The sequence below is a fragment of the Nycticebus coucang genome, chromosome 18 (genome assembly GCF_027406575.1).
Source record: "Nycticebus coucang isolate mNycCou1 chromosome 18, mNycCou1.pri, whole genome shotgun sequence".
Taxonomy (NCBI): domain Eukaryota; kingdom Metazoa; phylum Chordata; class Mammalia; order Primates; family Lorisidae; genus Nycticebus; species Nycticebus coucang.
The window spans coordinates 27,687,124-27,703,104 of NC_069797.1; the positions used below are offsets into that span (position 1 = coordinate 27,687,124).

Genomic DNA, 15,981 nt, shown 5'->3' on the forward strand with positions numbered 1-15,981 from the left:
TTTTTCAGACAGACTCTCGTTCTGTCACCCTGGGTAGAGTGCTGTAGCATCATAGCTCACAGCCTCAAACTCTTGGGGCTTGAGCAATCCTCTTGCCTCAGCATGCACCATTATGCCCAGCTACTTTTTTCTATTTTTAGTAGAGACAGGGTTTCACTCTTATTCAGGCTGGTCTCAAACTCCTGAGTTCAAGCAATCTACCCACCTCAGCCTCCCAGAGTGCCAGGATTACAGGCATGAGCCACTGTGCCCAGCCTTAATTTTTTCATTTTAATTTTCAGGTCTTTTGGTATCTGATTTTTCTTTTCACTAAATTCCTTCTAAATTCCTGCAGGATCCTCATCTTTTCTTCCAATGTTTCTTATTATAGGCTTACCCTTGTCATTCGTGTAGTCATAATCCATTATCATCTTAAACTACTTCTTTCAAGGGTCATGTTTTATGTATATTTCTCTACATTGTTCTCTAGCAATTTCCCTGTAAGATCCTGCGTCTTGCTGGTGCAATCCTTCCACATTTGCGGTCATGATGATAAATCATCCCTCAAGGCAGAGGACAGGCATTTTTTCAAGCCCCTGTACCCTCACTGGGTCCCCTCTCTAAGCTTGAGACTACTGTAATAGGAGATAAAATTATACAGACAGCAAACTGGACCATTGGTTCCCAAAGTGAAAGACTATAGCAGAAGCCCCTTGCATGCTTGTTATAAATGCAGACTCCAAAGCTTGCCCAGAACAGAAATTCTCATCTCTGGAATAGTGCTTGAAATCTACATTTTAACAGGTAGTTTTTATGCACTCTAAAGCCAAACTGCTAGAGATAAAGACTTCCCCAGGTGGGAGCAATGTCTGTTGCAAGAGTGCAGGGGGCTGGTCTAAAGTTGAGGGTGACTTTCTACAGGTCTTCTCCAGTCCCTGATATTTCCAGCAGGGATCGTCTCTGCTCAAAGAAACAGAGATCTAAAGTTCCCTTCCTAGGAGCCCTGGCCCTTAGGTGTTGTAACTATTTCTCAGACTTCCTCTCTGGAAATTAACTCTGGTTCCCATAAACAGTGCCTGTTATGGGAGCACAGATGCACCATTACATGATTGAGGGGAGATGTCTGGATGGACCATAGAGTGACCCACCAAATTCAGAGATCCATTGGAGTCATTGGAACCATCCACACAGCCCCGACCCCAGACTTGCAGAGAGGCACTATTTCATCAAAACCAGCAATAAAACCAGCCCCACCTCATTTCCCAAGCAGTATAAGAGAAGGGCTGTCAATGAAAGAGGCAGAATATTTGACTTGTGTGATGGTTAATTTTCTATATTAACTTGACTGGGCTAAGGGATGCCCAGATAGCTGATAAAACATTATTTCTGGTGTGCATGTGAGGGCATTTCCATAAGGCACTGATCATTGAATCAGTAGACTGAGTAAAGAAGATTGTCCTTACCAATTTGGGTGCGCATCATCCAACCCATTGGTGGTCCGAATGGAACAAAAATGCAGAGGAAGGACAAATTTGCTCTCTCTGCTTGAGCCACATGGACATCCATCTTCTCTTGCCCTCAGACATCACTGCTCCTGGTCTGCAGACCTCCACCAAATCTTCCTTGCCCATCTCTCCTTCACGTGGGGTCAGACCTGCCTCCTGGTCTGAGCCATTTAACCCAGACTTAGACCCAGACTTACCATCAGCCCTCCAGTACTTAGGGTTTGGGCTGAAAGTACACCCAAGCCAGGCTTCCCACACCAATAGTAATTTTAGGCTCATTCTTGCAATATGTGAGATACCTCTGGCAGACAGCTTTGGCTAGAGGACTCCCCAGTGGCCTTGTTGAACTTTTCCTAGAACTGTAATCCCTCTAAGATGCCTCCACCAAATCTTCCTTGCCCATCTCTCCTTCACGTGGGGTCAGACCTGCCTCCTGGTCTGAGCCATTTAACCCTCTTCCATTTTTCTCCCCCTCCATTTTCTCTCATGGGCCTTTCCCCTAATAAGTTCATTATTCTTGTGTCCCCTTCTCTGAGTGCCCAGACTAACCAGTGCTCTTTTCCGGGGACCTCAAAACGGAAAGTCTCTTTTTCTGTCTCCTCCCCACCCCAACACTGGTGTGGCAGTGCACGGTTGCACTGGTATGAGGGCAGATCAGCCACCTGTCTAAGAAAAATTGCACCAGGCAGAGTTAAACAGGCAAGGAAAACTTTATTCAGGACTGTTACAATAAGAGAGTGAACAAACTCAACTATGAACACTATGGAGACAGGTGGAAATTTATAGCCAGCAGTCAGGGTGAATAATTTTAGGTAAGTCCAAAAGTAATTGTGATTTTTGCATTGTTGAAATTTGTCATTTGATACTGGAATACATTCTTAAATAAATGTGGTTATGTAATACATCATTTTAATGTGCATTTCTTGCTTTATGTTTTTTTGCTGACTTATTACTTGCTGCTTATTTTATATTTATTTTGGACTATGGAAATGATGTTAGATAAAAAACAAATTTGAGCAATGTTCTTATTAGACTTCAAAATGGGTTGTAAAGCAGCAGAGGTATCTCACAACATCAACAATGCATTTGGCCCAGGAGCTGCTAACAAACATACAGCACAGTGGTAATTCAAGAAGTTTTGCAAAGGAGACCAGAGCTTTGAAGATGAGGAGTGTAGTGGCTAGCCATTGGAAGTTGACAATGTCCAAACCGAGAGCAGTCGTCAAAGCTGATTCTCTGACAACTACATGAGAAATTGCTGAAGAACTCAACACTGACCATTCTGTGGTCAATCAGCATTTGAAGCAAATTGGAAAAATGAAAAAGCTTGATAAGTGGGTGCCTCGTGAGCTGACTGAAAATCAGAACCGTCATTTTCACACGTTGTCTTCTCTTATACTATGCAACATCAACAAATCATTTTTTTCAACTGGATTGTGATGTGCAATGAAAGCAGATTGTATGCCATAACCAGCAATGACCTGCTCAGTGGTTGGACCAAGAACCTCTAAAGCACTTCCCAGAGCCAAACTGGCACCAAAAAAAGGCCACGGTCACTGGTCAGTGGTCTGATGCTGGTCTGATCCACTACAGCTTTCTGAATCCTGGTGAAACCATCACATCTGAGAAGTCTGCTGAGCAAATTGATGAGACGCATCGAAAACTGCAACACCTGCAGCTGGTGTTGGTCACCAGAAAGGACACAATTCTTCTCCATGACAACATCCTACTGCAGGTTGCACAACCAACACTTCAAAAGTTAAGTGATTTGTGCTACAAAGTTTTGCCTCATCTGCCATATTCACCCAACCTCTTGCCAACTGACTGCCACTTCTTCGACCATCTCGACAACTTTTTGCAGGGAAAACACTTCCACAACTAGCATGATACAGGAAATGTTTTACAGGAATCCGGCTCCTCTGAGCCCTCTTTTTGTCTAGGCCTCATTCTTGACTAAAGTTCTGTCAAGGAGTCCTTGCCACACCCCAAGCCAAGACACTGTCCCAGAGGGTTGATGGGGAGGCTTTGAATGGAGTATGAAGTGTAAAACAAACCAAGCTGAGTGTGAACTGAAATGAGACTGTTTTAATAACTGACGGTCACTGCAAAATTATAGAATTAGCTAGCAATATTGTAATTAGAGGCAGAGGGCAAAGAAAGGTTGGTCAGAGCACAGGCAGTAGGTAACATTGTTGGACATGGTTAGGTCCCAAAAAAATGAGATTGAGGGAAAACCTGAGCACACCCTGAGCCAAACCCTCATGAAGTAGGCAGAGTAATGTGCCCCACTCTCCCACAGCATGTCCAATGACAGCTACAAGCTGCTGGATGCCAAGGGGCAGGAAATAGATTTCAAGAGTCCTGAAACTGCACCCTAATGTGGAGAAATGTCCCCCTAGTGGAAGAGAGCACCTACACACAGACACCTAGACTAGCAGATGAGCTTCCAGGGCTTCTCACCTCCAGGAGGACCTGGAGATTTGGAGAGATAGCCCATGCCATCCATGCCTCCCACAGCACATTCCCAGACAGGAAATGGTCAACCTCCACAAAGGCTCTGGGCATAAGTGACATTCTAGTTTCCAGGATAAAGGAGTGAACCCAGAAAGCAGCCGAATCATGAGGTGCAGACCAGCACAGAGTGTTTGTATGAATGATGTAGCTTTACTTGCAGCCAAGGGGACTCAACAGATGGAATCTAAAACTCTGGGAAGCCTGAAGCCACAGGCTTAGACAAGGCACCACATAACGCGGTGTGATGGAAGAAGCCCAGATGCTACCGACAGGGATGCCAGGACAGGGGCTCCAAGTTGAGAAAGGAAACCACAGGCAGTTGGGCAGCTCTTTATTTGGTGTGTTTCTGTGCATCCAGAATCCCTCAAGTCTGGAACTTACCTTCATACTGAGGTCAGTATATCTGGTTTGGATCCCAAGCTGAAATTTGATTCTGATCCCTTAAGTGAGATAGGTATAACAACACACACCTTAATGGGTTGTCTGGATGACAAAATGAGATGATACAGTCAGATATGCTGCACCACTTGTTTGAAAATGGGGATTTGGTCCAATGCAATTGATTTAATAGGGAACAATGGGAATCTAATGCACATTGTGCTTTTGATCATGCACCTCTACCATGAGAAATACCAGGTGCATGCAGAACACTGTACCCAGCCAAATCAAGCTGCAAAGGGACACACACAAAACACACATACACCTTAATATCTGCCAGCCATCTCAGCATGGGCCATACCCATCCTTATCTGAGGTTACCACCCAGTTTCAGAAAACCTCTCCTCCCATCTCTTCACAACCACCCTATAACTGCTTTCACAAGCAAACTTCAGATCTTTTTTCACGCTAAAATGCCTTGTTTATAGTAATATTTTTAGGACTTTCCTAATCATTCAACATGTATTAAATTGTTACCACTTTTATTAAGTTCCTATTTTTATATTTTTGTGTCACTGACAAAATTTGAGTGTTACGTCCCTAACCCCATTTTTCTCCGTAAGCCCCGTGGTTGCACAATGTCACATGGGGTTGCGTTTTTATGAGCTAATACACTGTGTTAGAACAAAACTGACTACACGGGTTAAACACTTAGCACTTGGTGAGCATTCAAAAAATGCCAACTACTTCTATTGTTAATGTTAGTGAACTTGTTCTGGTGCTTGAATCTCATGCCATTTTTTTCTATATTCTTTTTTTTTTTTTTTTTTGCAGTTTTTGGCCGAGGCCGGGTTTGAACCCACCACCTCCGGTATATGGGGCCAGCGCCCTTACTCCTTGAGCCACAGGTGCCGCCCTCGTGCCACTTTTTTCAAAGCTCTTTCCCAATATGCCCATGTTTTATACGTGGTTATCCCAATCATACATAAAGTAAAATGAAAATGATGGGAAATTAAATAATTTTCCCAAGATCACCAAAAAAAAAAAAAAGAAGTCAAGCCTTGGCACGTACTTAAAGACCTATTGCTTGCCTTCAATTTGCTTAAGAGAAAACAAAAATGCAGATATATATCCAAACAGTGCAAAGCAAAGTGTAAAAAGCATGACCATTAGGGAGTCAGAGAAGAAGAGAGGGCGTGAGATGTAATCATGAAAGAGTCCTTGAGGGAGTGCAGCAGGAATTTGAGAAAGTGGGCAGGAGAAAGAAAACTGTGGGATAGAGACAAATCAGGGAAGAGCAGGGGTCTCAAACTCAGCTGCCTCTGGAGACCAAGCTAACAGGAACCAGTGAATGTTCCAGGTGTAAGCAGCAGGAAATGCGGGGGCTGTGGTGTACTCAGGTCCCACCCAAAAGGGATGGACTCTAAGGAGTGCTGACCATTCACACCAGAAGAGCAGATTCAGCATCTGACTTTTTTATTTAAGAGAAACAGAGAATTCAGGTTTTATATGAAAATTCTAGGAATCTTTTGTGGTTGTTGCTACTATTAAATGTGGTCAGGTTTTTTTGTTTTTTTTTTTTTAACACCAACAACTAAAATTTTTAAAACACCTTTCAAGTCAAAACAATACATCTAGAGCCAGTTAATATGCAACCTCCACGGAGAGGTAATGCCCAGGGCCCCATACAAAGATATTTGAACACTGATGGACACAAAATATGTTATTTATTGTCAATTTCTGCAAAGACACATTTAAGCAACAAAATATACATTTCTCAACCTTTTAGAATTTGTTTTATACATTAACAAATACAATGTGCTACCATAGCAATAAATTAAATGTACACTATTTACATTACAGAGGCAGTCGGGGTCTACAAATCACCTCCTCGCTAAGAGGAAAGAAAGAAAAGTCATCATCACATGGATTATCACTTCCAAGCTACAGTTCTTAGGTTCTATCACACAGAGGAATCTCTTCACACTTGGACGTCAGCCCTCCCCAAGCTGGAGTGTCGAAGAGTCGCACCCGTTGCAAGGGGGAGTTGGCACACATGCTAAGGAGAGGGAAGGAAGGGTTTGCCCTTCCAAGCGGAAATGTCACAAAATCAAAGACGATGGCAATTACATTCCAGTCTTCCAGCCAAGCACCCTCCCCCAGGGCTAGTAAGGCACCAGACAGAGCCACTGCCCCCAGAGCCTCTCACTAGGCACGGCTCTGCTGCCTTTGGCCCTAGCAAGGGGGATCTTCTTCCTCCCAAAGGGGCACATGGCCCAGGCAGAAGAAGGGAGATGGGGAGCTGTAGGATTAGAGTGGGCAAGGGGCCACTGATATAAGAGCTTGGTAGAAAAATGTTCCAAGTGCCCCCCCACCAGGCTGCAGGGACAGCCTCGGCACACTTTACTGACCCGCCCTCTCCTTAATAAGGGGCAGCTAGAGACTGGGGGAGGAGCTATGGGGTCCTCAGCATGGCAGACTGGCCTGGTACCTGGCAGCCACGTATAGCCATAAGATTTACTTGAACCCCGACTACTGAAAACAGATCTGTCTCTACTGACTTAGAAATGAATGAAAAGGGTAGTGTTTGACTTGGCACCATAGGGTCAGGGTAAGAAAGTAAAACAAGCTCTTATCCTTCCTCATCACTTATATCCAGCTTTTTATTAACCTCCTTCATCTAAGAATCAGGGAATGATGTGAAGTTTTCTTTTGCCACTTTTCTTCTTAATTTAGTAAAAGGACACCAAGGCTTAACTGCCTCCTTGCCCTGGCCTCCGCCCTCATTACAGGTTAAAGTTGAAGAACCAAAGGGCAAAGTTCACTGGAATCCCATTCTCTCCTTATTTTCTTTGCTCAAGCTGCATCCAAAACCCAGGGCCCTCATGGAAAATTCCAAGAGAATATCCCTCCTGATGGAAAAAAAAAATGAAAACACAGCAACTACAGCACCCCCAACTGCTGACACCTCCCTGCCAGTGCAGAGGCCCAGCCAATGGCTTCCTCAATACCCAGGGCCCCAGGAGATATAGTCACTTATTCAGCCAACTATGCAGGTGGTGCAGAAGAAAGGATCCTGGGTTGTGGGTTTTAATCCCAGCTTTGCCACTACCTGGCTGTGACCTCAAGCAAGTTTTTTCCCCTCACTAGGGCTAAGGTTTCTCATCTGAACGATGACATGGCCGGATGAGATGCTCAAAGGGGCATTTGGATGATGCTGACAAAGCTGGACCACAGAATATATTTCAAGAAATGCCATTTTATATTCGTTAGCACAGACAGAAATTGGTTAAAACCTTCTACCTCAAGCTTTTCTGCATCGGTTTGTAAGCATCAGCTGAGCTGGTGTAGGTACCCAACAGTGCCTGAAAAGTAGTTTCTTCAGGGGGTGGAGCAATCCCAAGCCCCACAAGAGATGTGTCCAGCAAACACCCTCTTTATGGAGATCACAGTGGACATGCCTCAAATACCAGCATGAGCACCATCTAGATGAGGCTATCACAAGGGTGGATGAGGCTTGAGCAAATCTTTGAGCCCCAAGGCTGGGCACAGCAATAAAAGAAAAGACATTCTGGATCAGAGCAGACACAAGGAGAGCTTGGGGGGAGCAGCTCTCCAAGAACCAAACTGCCTGTGCCATGGCCCAAAGGAGCGAGGGGAGACTGGGCCATCTTTGTTCCCCTCCTCCCTCTCAGCAATGGGACCTCGGGTGGGCTAGAAGTGTCACAGGTAAGCTAGAAGTACACACCCTAGAAGCCACAGGATGGATCTTCTGGACATGGTGAGGCATGACCCAGAGAGAAGGGGTGTTTCACAGCCTGCTCAGAGCACCCCAGTAGCAAACAAAGGGTGAAAACCACATCTCAGGACTGTGCCTCTCAGGTCCTCTGGACACACCCAGCCATCCTGCCCACCAGCTCAGCGGCAGGGGCAAAGCCCTCCCGGGAGGTAGGGGGCTGCAGGGGAGCAGCCAGAGCAGTGGGAACAGGCGGGCATGAGATTGACAAATGGGACAGCATGGGGACAAGCCAGAAACCCCAGGACCCCAGGCCACGTGTCAACATGGCACAACCACCAAGCAACTGTAAACCTAGCTACTCAGGCAAGCCGGAGCCCTGCAACAGTTCTTAAAGAAATGCAGTCTGACCTTTCAAGTTCCTTCAGAACCAGCCAACAAGACGTTGCCAGGATCTGCAGCTCTCATTCCAGCAGTGGGTGCTGCTACAGTGACTTTTAATAAAAGCTAAACAGATATTTTGTGACCTTCTAACTAGAATAATTTGACTGGAATAGTACTTTACATAAGCACATTTCCCAGATAATGTGAGGGGAGAGGTCCCCCTAGCCTGCAAATGGGACCCAACAATTTCCACGTGAATGGAGGACAAAGGATCAAAATTTTGCTCTAATGGGAAAAGTGATGGGGAAATTGTCACCATATCAGTAAAAATGAGTATAATATTCTTATGCTTTGACTCAGGAATAGGTCCAGATCCCTGTGCAAATCCTTCTCAGCTGCTCATTAAAGCATCACCAGGCAGTACTGTGCGACTAGCCCCATATGTGCCAGAATATGCAGCACCTCCAAGGATCTGGTATTCAGACTCTTTTACTCGGAGGCTGCCCCACCTAAAACCCAGCTAGGCGATCAGTAGAAGCACCCTCTCACGCTGCAGGCTGGGATGGGTGAGAAGCCAGAGGGGCTGCTCCTAGGAGAAGAGCTCACCCTGAAGGGCACTCTAGCTGAGGGCACTTGACCTCTGAACCATACTCAGATGGGGCCCAGGTTGCAGGAATCCCACAGAGGTGACAAGTGCCTACAGAGCCACAGTTGCAGAGGGAAAGAAGAGGACTGAGAGATTGTGCCCTAGACACAGCCAAGGGGCATGGCAGCTAGAAAGATCTCCCACCCCCACCCCCCGAGCTAGCACTGAACCCACACAGATGTGAGGAACATTAAGTTGCTAAGGGACTCTATGTTCTTGGCCTATCAGAACCCAAGTCATCCCTTACCTCCCCTCGGCCCCTCTCTTAAGTGGTAAGTTAAACTATTTATGCCTCCCTTGAACCTCCACAACCAGTGGAGACTCAGACCGCAGCCCAACCCTCAGGCCCAGAGGTTTTCCCCAGCTTATTTGCTCTCTCTGAATTCCTTCTTGCTCCTAGAATCTTGCACCTTTATGGAAAAAGCATCTGCCTAAAGGAGAGAGATTGCCATGGGGCTTCTCCCACAGCAAGGACAAGCAGGAGCCTTGCTGAAATTAGATGGGACAAAGAGTTCTGACCACAGTTAAGGACACACGTAGTGCCCCATCCCAGACACACCAGCTCTGTCTCCAAGCTTCAGCAGCCTGACCCTGCTCACAGTGCACTAGCAACAGGGATGGAGGCGATCCTAGGCCTATATCAGCAGATGGGTGAGAAGTTCTTAGCACAGAAGCAGGAAAATGTTTTAGAGCTCCAGAGACATGAGAGCAACAGAGCCAATTTTTATCAGGACAGGCTTAGGAATGATATGAATCTTGGCTCCTGGAAAGTGGCCCCTCTACCACTATAGAATGCACTGGAGCCGGTAAAGCCTCCTGCCTGCTGCGTCTGGGAAGGCGCCACACTGTGACCAAGGACAGACAGGGCCCACCTCTGCCAGCTACTCACCAGGGCACCCTGTCCTGCTATTGGCCTCTGAGCCCCATCTCCCCACTCTTTGTCTCAGAGGCAGACCAGCTCCCCACTCTCTGGCTAAGCCCCAAGGACCCAGATTCTCCATGGCCCAGCGCTCTTTTCCTCTGCAGACTAAACAAGATGACAAATCACCCAGACATATGTCACATCAGGAGGTCAGGAGCAGGAGCACCTCAAGGAGTGAGGCCTTGTCCAGACATAGGGAGGTGCTGCAGGGTGTGCTGGTGAGGAGCGGGCAGGGCCATAGCCGGTTTGGGATACTGGGACAGCAGACCTAGTGGGCAGATGGCCAGTGGGGAATAGGCCTGCCATGGTCAGAGTAGTGGATGGCACCCCCAAACTGCCAGACTAGGAGCCTTCTCCAGGACAGAATCGGGGCATCCCTGGAGGAGACAAAGAGGAAAGAAATGATGATCACACATTCAGTAAAGGAAGGAGGAGAGAGCACAGACACGGGCAGTGCGGACCACAGGACAGAATGGTGGGCAGTACACGCCCAGGGCCAGGGCCCCACTGAGCACCCTCAGGACGAGGAAGGTGCAGGATACAGGGTACCAAAGAGGCTGGATAGAAACAGAGGCAGCTGAACTACACGGCGGGAGGTGGAGGTAGATGTCCACATTCCTGTTTTGTCTTCGGTCTTTTCATAAACAGGTTTAACATAAAGTGAGCTCGGCTGTACGGCTCCCCTCAGTTCTAACTGTGACTCACACCACTGGGTCCCCACGTGAGAGAGGGTCGGGGATGTGGACGGGTCTCTTGTGACTTCACAAGCAGAAGTTTAGACTTTGATGCAGGTGAGCTGGGCCCATGCCTGTTCTGCTGAAACCACACCACCCCCATGGCTGAGGCCAAGAGCAGAGCCCCTCACAGTGCGGACTGGGCAGGGGCATCTGTTGGTCTATAGGGAGGACACGCCCAGCCCTGGCCAAAGACACATGAGGGAAAAGCCTCCTCAGAGCAGGGACGCAAGGGGCAAGCTAAGGGACTCCTCCATCCAGGGAAGGAGGTGGGCTCTGGGCTTCAGTCCCTTCTCCCTGCTTAATCCAGATTTCCTCCAGTGGAAGGAGGAGGAGGAGGGAGTCCGGCTTACCGAGTCTGGTCTGATCCTGTCTGGACAGTCCTTCCCACTGTATCCAGGCCATCTGCCCCCTCTTCCCCATGAAGAGGCTTCAGGGATGAGGCAACTGTTTGGACCTACCCCCAGCTGGTAAGATCTCTCTAGCTACTCTTAGGTTACAAGGTCTCTAGTTGCTTGACTGAAAGAACACACTTTTCCCCTCATGGCCACAGCAGGACACACACTCACTCAACCCACCTCAGACAGGCGAAGGACTCCTTCTTCACATTAGTGACCCTGTTTCAAAAAAAATCCACAGAAGAGTTTTAAATGACAAAACAACATAACCCCTTCCAACTGCAGCTTCTGTGCACTCAGCTACCAACAATCTGGTGAGCTTAAGAAAGGACGTGGCTCGAGCCCCAGGAGTCAACAGTTCACAGCTCACATCTGGGAGTGGCTGTGCTCAAGGCTGCAGCTCTAACTCAGGAGATGTAGCAAAGGCCACTGGCTGGCCACCTCCTGGTTGAGGCCTGCACCAGGTGGGGACAGATCTGAAAAGACCTTCCCCTGCCTCCTTCAAGAGGCTCCCCATGGGATATCTGAGGCTCCTTCCTCCCCCAGCCTGCAGAAGAGAAGGCTGGTTTTTAGAGGTCAATGGAATGTGGAATGTGGGAAGCCCTTCCCCATCCTTACCGCACCAGAGCTGGCATGGCTGAGCTTATCGAAGCGGAATTTCAGGTTTGATCTCGGGGAGTTTCTGCCTTTGGCATCTAAGACAAAAAAGAATGCCCATGAAAAGAGGGTGAAGTGGTAGAGGTCCCCAGGCCTGCATGTGGGGACGAGGCATCCCAGCTGATCTGTACTCTACTGAGCCAGAGCCAACTCGTTAATTTTGTTGTGAGTTGGCTGCTAAAGACAGGCCATTTTAAAAATCAGGTTATATAAGATCATAATTAAATAACTTATATTCACAGAGGTAATAAACACTCAAAATTCATCACTTGCTAGTTATTATTGTGATCTAGGTCCGTCTGCCAACTGTACCCACACCCAATGATGCATATCTCTTCCCAATGCCACGTTCAGTGATGACCCAGTAGCTTGAGATCAGCCATGATAGGAGAATTTATACCACAAAAATTGGCAAATGCTATAAATCAACATTTGATTTATTGTTTTGTGTCTAGACTGGAGAAAAGAACCATGCAGCTTATACTTGAAAATGTGTTGTACCTGTAGCCATCACACCATGAATAGCACACACAAAAAAACCTAAGTAAATATTCTTCCAGTATTTGAAAACTATTACCCGATTCAGCAAAGAAGTTGCTCATGTCGCTGACCAAAAAAAAAAAGTTCTCTTAATAGGAAGTGCTCATTAACACACATGATAATATCAATCTACATTCATGTCAGAATTACACTTGTCATCTGCCACCTTAAGTTGGCAACAAATACAAAGATTAAGCAAATAAGAACAAAGTATTTTGTGAGAATCAATTGGATGTATGGGATTCACAGTAGGACATGTATATTTTATCATTATTTGTAAAGCTGTGTGCTTCGTATCCATTATATTAGTAAAATTTACAATAAACATGTATGTGTACACACATGTGTGTTTATGTATGTTTAGTGAGAGAGCTCGAGGTTGAACATTTACCACTACACCACCAACAGGAGGCCCACTTGACTTTCTGGTTCTCCTCTGGCCAAGGGAGTCCACAGCTCAGTGCAAATCCTCCTGGAGGCTGTTAATTTTTGGTGCTTCAAATGAAGGGGTTCTACCCAGAGCTACGAGGATTGACCCTGCCAATCCTCCTCTGGCCAGGGAAAGCCCAGGTGTGTAATGACTGATGATCACTCATCTGAGATTATGGGAGATGATGAAAGGCCTTCCTAGGCCTCCTCCCTCCTCTCGGCCCTGCCTCTCCCCAGTCTACACCAAACAGTCTAAAGCAGGTTTGTAGATCCTCCAAAGCCTAACCTGAACCTGCATGTACCCAGCATAATTGCATGGGGACTGGGGACTAATAGCAATCCTTCAGGGTTAAACTCTGCATGGAGGGAAGCTGTGTGGAAAGGAGCACCAGTGTGAGACAGTAAGCACTGGGCAAGATTTCCAGACGTGTTCCAGGTCACCTTCTGCCCTGGGTGGACTTCCACAACTTGCAGACACTCTCTAAACCTCCCTCACTCAAAACCTTATTTATTTTGATATTTATTTAACAGTAAGCAGGAGTCAGGCTTGGTTACAAATTCCTCCATTCATTCCTTCAGTATTAAATTGTCTTGTAAAAAAAAAAAATCTGGGAATTTATATTCCTACCCCATTTTACAGATGAGGAAACTGAGGCTCAGAGAGGCATGCTTGTCAATACCACAGCTGCCCAACCACAGCAGGTGTATGAGAGGGAGTGCATGAGCTGACCCGTGTACGGGGAAGCGCTAACATGAAGGGCCATTGCCTTTAGAACCACAGTCTTCCCCCTTTTCCCCCTGACCTTGTACATTCCCTTTTGCCAACACCCCTTCGCTGTGAGAAAGCCAGAAACACTTGGGCTTAAGCCACCCTGAAGGTTTACTGGCCCTTCCTGAGTTTCCATCATTTAGATTAGAGTTTCTCAAGCTATCGACATTTTGGGCCCAATAATTTTTTTGAGGGGGTGAGCGAGGGGACCTGTCCCATACGCTGTTTAGCAGTATTTCTGACCTCCACCCACTTGATGCCAGTAACAACCCCACACATAATCATGAAAATCAAAAGTGTCTACAGATGTTGCCAAATGTCCCCTGGAGAACAAGGCTGCCCCAAGTTAAAAGTCACTGACGACAGCAATGTTGTATTCCAGTTATTTAACAAACCCTTAGGTAAACAGTTCTACATAAGCTCATGTTTCACATAATCCATCCTCTGAGGTATCTATTACTATTCCCTTCCCTTCATTTTTGCTTGGAGAAACTAAGGCACAGAAAGGCCCAGGGACCTACCTAACATCACAGCACTAGCGATGCAGATCCAAGACTAGACCCAGGCTCCAGAGCCCTGCATCTGCCCCCCAACATGCTGCCTCCTGGATCATCCGTGGGCACCTGCCTGCAATGCCTGCCACCAGGCCCAAGGAGATGGCCCTCAGGCGCCAGCCCATCCCCTCTCCCCACAGCTGGCTCTTCCTCTGCCCAACTGCAGGGGTCACAGAATCACAAGAGGCCCAGATGTCTGCTCACTCTGAACCCCAATGCTGGAGCCCACTAGGTTTTACCCCCTGACATCCCTTGAATGCACATCCTTCTCCCATGGCCCTGTAAGTCCTCAACACCCCTCTGTGACCCCTGTCTGCACCCACTGCTGTTCCCCACTACTTCCTACATTCGGCAGCTGTAGCCACCAAAATGGGCTCTCCTGACTCCAGACGGTGCTTCTTTGCTTACGATTCCTCAAAGACCTCCGAGCCTCCAGCAGGTTCCACTGCCAGAAAAGAGAACACCAAAATCTTCGCCAGGGTCCACGGGGGGCCTCTGGCCTGTCCTTGCTCTAACCTCTCACTCTTCTCTCAGGCCTGCCATCTGGGAATTCCCACCGCACTGAACCGCAGGCAGCTCCAGAACACTCGGTTCCTCCTCTCCTCTGGACTATCCCACACCTCCCCTCCCCCGTCGACCCCAGCCAGCAGCACTCTCACCCCTCACACATGTATGGTCAGAAGCATTGCCACAACTGGGGCAGGCAGAGGGATCAGCAGAAAGGGCTCGGCTTCCCAACCACACAGTCCTGAATCCTCCCTGACAGGATCTCTGGCAAACCATTCAAGTCCCAGAGCCTCCGATTTCCCACACATGAGGAGGGGGTATAAACACAGGCCTTTTAAGGTTGACAAGCAGACCGAGTGAGTGAGCACAGTTGAGGGCCCAACACCTTGGAGAAGGAGTGAAAACTGCCAGTTCAGCATGCCTGGGGCACAAGCCGCATGGACAGTGGTCAGGGCACAGGCCTGCCTTCCCAGCTACATTGTGCATCCCTCCAAATGCCACTGACCCGTGGGACTCCGGCTCATGATGACAGGCGTGGCCACTGCCCCCAGGCTGGGGCTCTCGCTGCTCGGGGACGGGCTGTAGACAAACACCTCCTGCTTGAAGGGTGAGGTTGTAGATGGCTGGCTGCTCTGGGGAGAGAGGCCGGGTGAGCAAGGCCAGCCCACCCTCAGCAACCCCACAGAGTGGCCCCCACAAGCCCAGGACGGCCGCTATCTCCCATCCCCTGCATAGACCTGCTCTTTCCTTCCTGCTTCCTTCAACCCTGGCTCTGACCAGGTGACCATGGAGCCCTGGCCCCTCCTCACCATACAGCCAGGAACCCCATGGCAAGAACACTACTCAGTTTGGCCCTGTCCCTTCAGCCACTACTTCCAGGGGTTGTGATGGCCTGGCCGACAGGGCACGGCTCCTCCCCACTCTTCCTTTTTATCCACAGACTGAAGCCCGGATCCACCCATAGCAGCTGTTCTAATGCACGGGGACCTGTCCCAGGCTGGACAGGCAAACCTACCCCACTGTCACCCTCCTCTGTGGCCTCGCCCTCCCCTGCAGTGCTGCTGAAGCTGCTGGTGCTGGAGGAGGAGCGGGAGATATTGGCTCGGCCGTTCTCCTTCAACTTTATGAAGGGCCTGCAGAGAACAGGAAGCGAGGCAAGGCCTGGTCACGTGCTGAGAGCCCTCCACCCCGGTGCCCTCCCTGGAACCAAGGAGAGTAGCCCCAGTGGAGCGCTGAGCTTGCCCACTGTGACTCCCTGTGCTCCTGCTTTCTGGCCTCTATGTTCCAGAGAGTTCCAGAGGCAAGAGATGGTCACTCTCAACTTGCCTA

The 15,981-nt window shown here is 48.2% G+C and overlaps 1 protein-coding gene across 7 annotated transcripts in view; it reads right to left on the reverse strand.

The window, feature by feature from the left end:
* Positions 1-6,084: 6,084 nt before the first annotated feature.
* The window catches only part of RAP1GAP2 (RAP1 GTPase activating protein 2), a 261,007-nt gene continuing 251,110 nt past the window's right edge, over positions 6,085-15,981 (reverse strand). For 6 of the 7 annotated variants that reach the window (XM_053569493.1, XM_053569496.1, XM_053569495.1 and 3 more), the window contains 5 exons: positions 15,668-15,785; positions 15,158-15,284; positions 11,815-11,891; positions 11,377-11,415; positions 6,085-10,441 (listed from right to left, as the gene is read on the reverse strand). In XM_053569493.1, coding sequence (XP_053425468.1) covers positions 11,407-11,415; positions 11,815-11,891; positions 15,158-15,284; positions 15,668-15,785 — 331 coding nt within the window. In that variant the 3' untranslated portion in view covers positions 6,085-10,441; positions 11,377-11,406. The remainder of the gene's footprint in view (positions 10,442-11,376; positions 11,416-11,814; positions 11,892-15,157; positions 15,285-15,667; positions 15,786-15,981) is intronic. The other variant, XR_008375566.1, reaches the window with a different exon arrangement.